The 10,420-nt window shown below is 31.3% G+C and overlaps 1 protein-coding gene across 2 annotated transcripts in view; it reads left to right on the top strand.

Annotated features, from left to right (window-relative positions):
* Positions 1 to 10,420, top strand: part of LOC105833746 (hexosaminidase D) — a 74,705-nt gene that overhangs the window by 23,241 nt on the left and 41,044 nt on the right. For both annotated transcript variants that reach the window (XM_012675711.2, XM_028192553.2), the window contains 3 exons: positions 3,086 to 3,434; positions 3,511 to 3,585; positions 3,658 to 3,853. In XM_012675711.2, the coding sequence (XP_012531165.1) occupies positions 3,086 to 3,434; positions 3,511 to 3,585; positions 3,658 to 3,853 (620 nt within the window). The remainder of the gene's footprint in view (positions 1 to 3,085; positions 3,435 to 3,510; positions 3,586 to 3,657; positions 3,854 to 10,420) is intronic.

A 10,420-nucleotide genomic window follows, 5' to 3' on the forward strand; every position in this document is an offset into this window, starting at 1 on the left:
TCGAGCATAAGAAAAAAATGCACTGTTACAAAAAGATCTCTGCTATTAAAATCTGATTTAGAAAATAAATGCGATACATTTACAAATGTAAAATATTATATTAATTAATATGGTGTGGAAAATACTTATAATTCAGGTGAGAGTGAATTTCAGTTAGAATTTCATTCTGGTCGTACTTTAGCTCCAAAAGGTATTACAAACGTAGAATCTGTAATACAGTCAGTATCAGCAACCACGCATAGCTATACAATTTAACCGACTATTTCGGCTGATGGTAGATTATTATCACCTCTTTTCATTATATTAAAAAGAATTACAAAAACATTTGATCTGAGAGTACAAGAAACATTATTCAAAGCGCCTAATATCTTTATTATGGCTTCAAAATCAGGCAAATTAACATCAAATCGTAAAAACTTTGCTAAAGGAAGTATTTTTTTCCGAATGTTGGGCCACAATCAGTATTGTTAGATTCGTGGACTGGATATATTGTCCTAACATAATTTCAGAAATTAAACTAAATTCTGCAACAGATATTGTTTTCCAAACTATTCCGGTATAACGGGAAAAATACAGTCATTATAGACGTATACGGATTCCGGTTGTGGAAGAATTTTATTAAATACTTTTCTGATACTATTATGTAGTTAGATCTGGCTTTAGATTTTCATAATAGAAATAATATCTTAAAATTACAGTCATTAATATACCATTAATTCTCGTCGTCTAGATTTCAAAATGTATTCAAATATGCATGGACTAAAAGTGGATACATATAGAATGTATACGATGAATACCTGCAGACTATACCGAAAGAATTTGAAACACCAGTAAACTTTTGTTTTAAAAAGAATTCTAAAGTAAAATGCGATCTTTATGACGAAATAGCCATAATAACTTGTTTTTGATGTAGAAAGTCGCTTTGTGTAACACATTTCCATGAACCATTATCAATTTGTAATGAATATGTGCTATAAATGGAAGACATTTTTAAACAAATTTTGTATTTATTTCTTTAAAAAAGATGTATTTCTAGATTATTAACATTGTTAAGATTTGAGCAGTTTTCCTTACCCATGCAACAAATATTAGTATTATTTTACTTCTTACTTTACTGCCTGATAAAAATTTTTATTTGTTTGTAACATTACACAAAATTATGTTTGTAACAATTATTTCAATCTCTTTTCCCTTTTTCTTTATTCTTTTTTTTATTTTTACTTTATATTTTTTAATTAATATTCAAATTTATTAAATTACATAATTATACATATTATTTTTATTATCAGAGTGCTATGTGCATCTAGTGTAAATAATATAATTATGCAAATAGTTATTGCATTTATATTTTATACTTTTCTCGTAATATAATATATTTTGTTATATTATATTTGTATTTTTAAATATTAAAAATATATTTTGCTTTATATTAATCTATATTCCCATTTGTAATAATGAAAATGTACGTACGCACATACGTATACATATATGCTTTTTTTGTTATATACATGCATTTATGCTTTATATCGTTTAATACATTGGCTATTATGTAATTAAAATTAATCCGTTTTTATATTCTAATATAAAAATATACATAAAAAAAGCAGTTATTGAGTGTGACGCGACTAAAGAAATAACGCAACATTACTTCTAGCGCGGCGCCTATAGCACGAGATTACCATCTCGTTTTGCCAATAATTGGGAATGGTGGAACTCATGTTATTATATATATATATATATATGAATGGATTTGGGTTTTAATGCTCTTTAATTTGTTTTTATAAATTTTTCAAAATGTTACAAAAAAGAGATGGGGGTGAGGGTAAATTAAAAATTTAAAATTTTTGAAAAATATATTTAAATATACTATTGTAAAGAGTATAAAATACCATAAAATTTTTATATGGAACACTTTTTTATAAACTTTATATTTTCCAAGATATTTGCCAGAAATGAAAAAATGCGTTATTTTCGAGGGGTGATTTCAACTCCTAAACATCGAAATACGCTGCTAAAAAAATAAGGGTCTAATATTTTTTTATGTTTTACAAAATATCCAAAGTTCATTAAAATCAGTGAGGGAACACTTCTGTCAATTCCCTATGTTTTTATCGGCATTTGTACAGTACAAAGTTTAGATTTTTGATTTTACAGAATGTTCCAATATCAACGCACACTGATTTTATGTTTAAACTGCACTACAAGATAAATATAAAAGAAAAGAGTAAACAAAACAAGGAAATTATAAATATATAAAATGATAATTATATTATCAATAATATACTTACTATTGTATAAACTATGTAATAGGCAAGAGAAAATCGTGCAAATATAATTCTCACTTTTGACGAATTTATTTTTAGCAGATTTTATATAGAAAATGGTATGGACATATAAATTATGAGTTTTTATTTTTTTTTTGAAATCATTTAAGCAGATCATGTTTTTATCTGTTTTCATACAGTGTAATATCTAGTTTTCAAAAAATAAGAGGATACCAAATTAGAAAACTGCTCTAATTTCAGTACCTTTTCTCTACTATTCTTATTCAATTTTTTTCAACTGTATTTCAAGATCAAAAATTTATTCGGCTCAATTTAACCTAATTTTACACTTGTGGTTGAACAAACTCCACTGATTTCTGGTTTTAATTTTAGACTTAGTTTTTTGCTTAACTTCATGAATTTTTTTCACCGTTTTAAAATTTAAATTACTCCAAAATAACTTTTGGACATTATTTTTAGAAGTTTGAAAAATGCTAAAAAACTTTTGAGCTAAAATATTTAATAACATATGAGTAATAAGGATTTGAAAATGTTGGGGTGTATTACACCCCTTGTGTAAAATACCGAATTATTTGATAGTGTGTAGGATCAAGGTTAAACATGTATATAAAATTTCATAACAAATATAAGGATTAAAATGCAACTATGACCTGTGAAATAATGCAAGAAAAACATTTACAAAAAATTTTTTTTTAATTACTATATAATCTTAAGTCTTTTTTATATTTTAAACTCAGTAATTGAAAAATATATTGATTATTTTTAATTTCTGGCTATTTTATAAACAATTTAAATTTCAGTTTATTTTGAAACATGATGAATGGAGATCACTACGTGAAGTGGAACTTTTTCCAAGTTCTATTTGTCCGTCAAATCCGAGAACTCTTCCAGTGGTGAAATCGCTGATACGTCAGATTGTTAGCTTTCATCCTGATATACAGTATCTACATATAGGCTCCGATGAAGTGTGGCACTTAGGTCTTTGCTCAGTCTGTACTAAACGAGCTGCAACTAGTAAATACGGCAAATCATCATTATACCTAGAACACATCCTAGCAATAGCACAATACATTCAGGAAACCTATCCATACTTGAAGATCATTATCTGGGATGACATGTTGAGATCAATAGATTTACAGATTTTGAATGGTATTTTGATAGAGCTTATTTGCATTATTTAATCGTGCAGATTTCTTTATGCGACTAATCTTTCTTCTTTTTACAGAACATTATATCGGCAAATATATGGAGCCCATGGTGTGGCACTACAATCCCAGAGATAATTTTGCATTACCTGATGGTATTTTTTAAAACATTTATTTATTAAGACATTTAAACATATTTACTAGGTTTTATTATATCAAATTATTAGGATTGTGGGATAAGTACAGCGCGGTTTTTCCTAATATCTGGGCAGCAACTGCGTTCAAAGGAGCTACCGGTTCAACGCAGCATGTACCCATAATTCGACATCATATAAGTAATCATGAAAAGTGGTTGGAAGAACTGGGAGCTCATGTGAGTAAGGTGCACGAATTTCGTGGTACAGCGTTCACCGGTTGGTCAAGGTGAGAATCAAGCCTTATACGGCACAGAGCCTTGCAATGTTTCAGAAATACTAAAATATATAATAGATATGCAATAAATGTTTTAAACACATTGTGAAAATTAACTGCTAAAATTTTATGTATAAATATACGTACGTATTTTTTGATTTATTAAATTTATTAAATTTATAAAAGCAATTTTATACAAGAGTTTTGCATTTAAGCAATTTATTGTGACTCTTACGTAATTATTTTCGAAAATAATTGATGGTAACAATTTCTACAATTAAAGAAACTTGCAATTAAATAACCAAAATAAAGGTTAAGATTATGTCGCCAGTGATGATTAGCAGAAAAATAATAAAACTCTTTATAGTTGATCAAACTGGGTTTTATTAACTCATTAAGTCTTATGGCGAAACGAATCGCGATATCGAAAAAGTGTTAACGCAATTCTTGTCAGCGTTTTTAGCAATAATTTTTACAACAAAAAGTTAATTGCAAAAAAATTTTATAAACAATTTGTTATAAACAAATTAACAAATAATTATCCTAGATTAAAATAAATCACGTCAATCGATTCTATGAAAAAAACATGTGTAATATGTCTATGTAAATACCTCCATTTATTACAAAAATATTTATAAACAATTTCTATGTGCATAAAATGATAGTATTTACATGAACATGTTATACATATTTTCATCGTGATTTTTTGGGTAGAATTGATTGACATGGTTTATTTTAGTCTAGGATAATTATTTATTAATTTGTTTATAACAAATTGTTTATAAAATTTTTTTGCAACTTTTGGTTGCAAAAATTATTGCTAGGAACACTGCTAGGAACTACGTTAACACTTTTTCACTATAATTAATTTGATCCACTTCTTAAAAAAGTCATGAAATATCAACAGAATTTTTTAAAAAACAAAAGTAAAAAAGGCGTCCTAAGGGCCTACTCCGATCCGTGCGCTCCTTAGATACGCGCGCGTACATAGATACGCGTACGTCCGCCATAATTCTTCATTGTTCAAAAACAGTAAAGGCCAGTAAGTCGCAAACTCAAAAAATTGGGTGGGAACAGGTAAAAGCCAAGCAGGAAGCAGGGAGGGAAAGTCCATCCGGACGAGACCCCCAGCATAATTACGATCGAACTTCACTCGGTGAATTCGTTTAATCCGTAAATTATGCCTAGGCTCTCGTCCGGATGGATATTTAACTATGTAGATGTTCAAAACGCAAATTAACTGGCCGCATTAAAGAAATACCCAAATAGCACTGGATGTTTCAAGGACGTCCATTTTAAGTTCAATTCAGGTCCGCATGTCCATGGACATAAAATGGACATTCATTGGATGTCCATTATTGGAATTTAAACGGATGTTCTATTCAGAACGTCCTGTGCTGGATATTTGATTTATGTCCGCACTTGTATCTTACTTTTATATAATTTATCTTTATTATTTTTATTATATATATACATATATATATATTATTTACAATATTTATAATTAACGTTAATTTATAAATAATAAATATTATTTATAATTTTCAAAGGGTTTATTTTAATTGTCCTACTTTTAGATATAATATAAAATAATATGAAATAATACGTATAATTTTTTTATTTATTATTAACATTATTAATTATTGGTATTTTTTAAAATGTTTGTTGTAATATATTATTGTTTCTTTTTTATCGTTTCTTTTTTATTTTCGTTCCCCCCCCCTTTTTTTTTTTAACCAAAAGAGGGACACAGCAATTGGTGCGGATCAAGCGCTGTCTCTGTCTAACTAGTAGCATAATGGGTGCTAGGCAGAGAAAGAAATTGACCCGGACCACGTCTCCTTTTTGTCTTTCTGCCGGACACTTTTCAAGAGCTTTTTGCAGGAAATGCGCAGTCCATGCTTTATGTCGATGATTTTTACAAAATGTAGATTAATCCACTATTGCAGCAAGCCCTTTTATTGAAAAAGGCCCAAAAGAAATAATCAAACCATAATAGGTCCAAAATTTGGTTTATTTTGAACTTTCTATGAATGTCCGAAATTGTGACAAACGTATATCCCATGGACGTCCATTATAGGACTTTCTATGAATGTACAAAGTTGTGCCAAACGTATATCCTATGGACGTCCATCGAATGTCCGACGGACCTTATTTGGACTCTTAATGGACGTCCGAATGTCCAGAAGCGGATATCCACTGGACATACAATGGATGTCCTTGTGCTATCTGGGTAAAGACACGTTTTTTTTTTTTTTAACTGAAGAAAGAAAAATTTGTAATTAAGGGCTATGCAGAGGAGGTACTCGCAGATAAAATAGAATTAGCGAACGCGTCAGAATCTATAATTGGACGATTATAGAAATTAGCAAATATACGCGACTCCCCTGACCAGCCCGCAGCTCTCTTTATAAGATCCACAGGAACTCCCTGTTTGGCTGCAAGGGATGTAGACGCGTGGCGGGTGCGCCGTAAAAGAGCCGTCTACCCCACAGATCGCGAGAACACTCAGAATCCAACGACTTATAGTCGACTGGCTTCCCACCGGGTCAAAGGGTCGTTTTAAAGAAATAAACAAGGAATCACAACCTTCCGGCCACAAGCTCGCAGTACGCTCCAGATAATCTGAAATGAGCGCTACTAAACATAAATTATCGTGACCCGAAAAACGCGAAAAAGAAAGTAAAGGTTGAAAACGACCCGGTGCCGAAGTTTTTAAACGATCCGTTATACGAATAAAAATTTTTTCTGAGGTCAGAGATATCTGAGAGATTTTGATCGCGGCCAACGTTTGACAACGCTGGCCAGAGCATAACGCAAGCAGCAAAACATATGATATCTAGTAGTAATAATATCTAGAGGAAGCTTCTGGTGAGGAAACCAAGAACCTAGCTTAGCAATTACTGGTGCTGGGTCCCATATAAAATCATATTTAGGACGCGGGGGTTTTAGAACACCCGCTCCCTTGCAGAAGCGCCGTACTAACGGGTGATCGCCAATCTCGTTTGCGGAAACTAAAGATACCGCGGATCTCGAAGTGTTAAGAGTTGAATAAGAGCCGGCACTACCTAATTCCATTGCCAAAAAGGCGAGGACGTCTTCTACTCCTGGGGAGAATGGATCGGTCGAGCGACTATGGCAAAAAATTCACCATGATCGTAGAGGGCGAGAGTATTGTTGAATAGTTGAAGGGGCCAGTGAGGCAAGCATCGCATTCAGTGCCGGTTCTGGAATTCGTCGCGCTTCAAAAGCTTGCCGGATACATTCCCTGCCGCCAGGAAAAGGGAGTTTGCCGCTGGATGTTGGGACCTAAGAAAAAAATAACGCAAAATTTTGAATATTTTATTGAAAATGGTTATGTATATAAACTTATTTAATTAATAGCTTGAAAATTTGTGCAGTTTTTAAAATGGCAGAGGTTTTTTGGTTAAAAAGAACCTGATTTATACATATATCCTGAATATCGTGTCTTGTGTTAAACACTCTGTGTATGCTATAATTTTATACTTAAAAAAAAATATATAACCTTATTTCTTCATCGGTCACAGAATTACCAATTGGAGTTAACAGAAATGGCAAAGAAGGATATCCACCATCTCCAACAAGCATTCCATTAAATTCTTGTTCTCTGTATCGTATATATATGCGTGAGTTCTGGAATATTCTACTATCGTGCTCCCTGGCCATTCGGGAACTATATCTAAAATTTCAGTACGTGGTCCAACAACTACCTGCAAAAATAAACATAAAACAAATTATAATACTTAAAATACAATTACGCATACATATTGTCGGCCTAATTAAAAAAAACCTAACTTCAATTTTTTGTCTTATCAAGTCATATGATATAAGTAATCTAAATTTTGTCCACAATTGGAGTTAGGTTTTCTAATTAAACCAATGATATATACAATTTCACAAAGCAGTCTCTTTCTTACCACATAAATTATCTCCATTAATTGTTTTTAAAAATAAAAAATGTCTGCGAACAAAATTATTCTAATGGAAAGGTTACATTTCATAATTGATAACAATTCTGAGCCAAACAATTTGAACATTTTGTTTTATTCTTAAAAGCAACCAATATTTTTATGAAATGTAACTTTTCCATCAGAATAATTTTGTGTGTGTGTGTGTATATATATATATATATATATATATATATATATATATACATATATATTTTGCTAGATTACAATTATTTATAAAATGTATACATACTTGGACATTTAACGAGAAATATTCTTTTTGATTCCTATATTTTCGTCTACATTCTGCAGCCTATGTACTAGACGAATGTGTGTGCAATCGATTGCTCCGTCATGCTGGGAAGGCCTATTGCTCCACGTCCCAGTTCTTTAAATAATTTTCTATTCTCAGAGCGTGCTTCATTTGATTGTGGCATTTTGATGTATCGATTAATATAGCTTGCAATCAAAGTTGATACTCTACAAATGATTCTTGAAATAGTAGCCTGAGAAATTTGTATTACATCTCCTACAATAAGCTAGAAAAATAAAAGTAGTATTAGATTGTATAAACTTTATTATATTATTCAAAAAAAGATTTTGTATCATGTACCACTATTTAATAAGAGTGTAGGTACATTATAAAATACTTTTATTACAAACCTGAAAACTTGCTGATGAATAAAATCTTAAACAAACTAATAGTTGCATAACAGATGCTATTAGCAAACCGCGATTATTCACTTTTGCAAGTCCCTCTTCAATAAGCGGTAAAATGCCAAACATTACAGAGTTTTTTGTGAAACGGAATCTTCTTTTAAATTCCTATTCATTATATAAGTCAAATGGATTTTGTGCATCACGGATATACCGTTTAGGAGCACGTATACGTATTTGTATATCATATTCTTCCTCTCTTTCTTCTTCTCTTATGAAGTCAATATCTTGAATTTCGAGATTTATAGGTTCTTCCAAATCCATTATAACCCACGATAAAATGTCACTTTTATTATCGTATTTCAAAACCTTTTACTTAAGTCCTCTTCGGACACGTATTAAGCAAAGATCATCTTATTTACTGATATTTATGTCAAATAAGTTAACCTTATATTGTAATACAAGAGTGTATAAAACTACTGCATTGTATTCAGTGTTTCTATTGGAAGAACTAACGGAAATAGTACGGAAATTGCCGATTCGCAAATAAGCATGATCTTAAGTATGTCTTTGCTAAGTCAATCTCAAATCAAATAAGATTTGCTTGAGAAAAATCTTCTTCGCGAAGATTGTCTTATTTCACGACTATGAAATCTACTGTTCTTAAGACAATCTTGATTGAATAAGACCGACTTGACCAAGATCGTCTTAAGTGCTGACTTGAGACTCGACTATGAATACCGGCCTTCGCTGTGGTCACACACAAACACACACACATTTAAATTTTTGCCTACAAATTATGAATTCCCTACTTACGGACATTAAAAAAAATTTTTCGAGTCGCCAAAAATTCTTCTTGCATGTTTTTTTTTTGCTAAAAGAAACCTATTTCCAAAATTTGAACTAAATCGGACATTGTTCGTTTTCAGAACTATCGTCCAAGTTTTATATGACACAAGAAACATGTAAAAGATTTATGATCTACAAATTTAATTTTTAGATTTTAAGCTTTCACGGCCATTGACGTTGCTTTCAATAGAAAGGGCTTCCAAATACTTCCTGCGTTCTGGTACAGCGTTGCGCCGACATTTTGTAAACGTTGCAATTTGCATTATCATATTGCAGGGCTAAGAGCTCCGATATTGAGCTCTCTTGGATTGTGACTGTCCTTAATACCCCTTGTCTTGGTGCTAGGAATGGGGGTGAGAAAAGGGGACATTGGCCAATCTTAATACAATATTGGCTAACTATTTGCTAGTTAATATGTGCTGCTCAGAAATGTTTTAATTTCCAACAGTTGACCAATGGTAGGCCAATGAATTGTGCTACTATTGGACGAATAGCTCCGTTCCCTCTCCTCATCTCCATCCCTACCACCAGGACAAGAGGTATATAAGGTCACAATTCAAGAGAGCTCAATATCGGAGCTTTTAGCCCTGATGATTCAAACTGCAACGTTTGTGAAACGTCGACGCAACCTTGTACCAGGACGCGCTATGTATACGGAAGCCCTTTCTATTAGAAGCACATTTAATTTTTCTGTGTTCTTATCCTCTCTATTATACGTTTTTGTTTTTTATTTTTTAGTGTTTTCTATAATTTTATTGCCACAAAATTTATGGATTACCTGTTTCCAAGATTTTTTAATATCTTGAATATACTTGCAAAAAATCCAAAGATTGAGGTTGCCTAAAAATTTATGGATTACATGCCTGTAATGACTTTTTATTTTTTACTTTTAAAAAATTTATTACAACAATAATCATCTATACAAATTTGACAGCTCAAAATACAATCGCAATGACAGTTATTCTCGCAACACGAAGTAAGCGCAACGAGAGAACCAATCAGCATCGCGGAAGAGAGGCTTCATTACATGCTTTTTTAATGATAAGATGCTTTTTTTAAGATAGAAAAAATATGATACATTTTAAGAATTATTTTAAAGTAAAAT

The sequence above is a fragment of the Monomorium pharaonis genome, chromosome 5, assembly GCF_013373865.1.
Source record: "Monomorium pharaonis isolate MP-MQ-018 chromosome 5, ASM1337386v2, whole genome shotgun sequence".
In the NCBI taxonomy this organism is placed as follows: domain Eukaryota; kingdom Metazoa; phylum Arthropoda; class Insecta; order Hymenoptera; family Formicidae; genus Monomorium; species Monomorium pharaonis.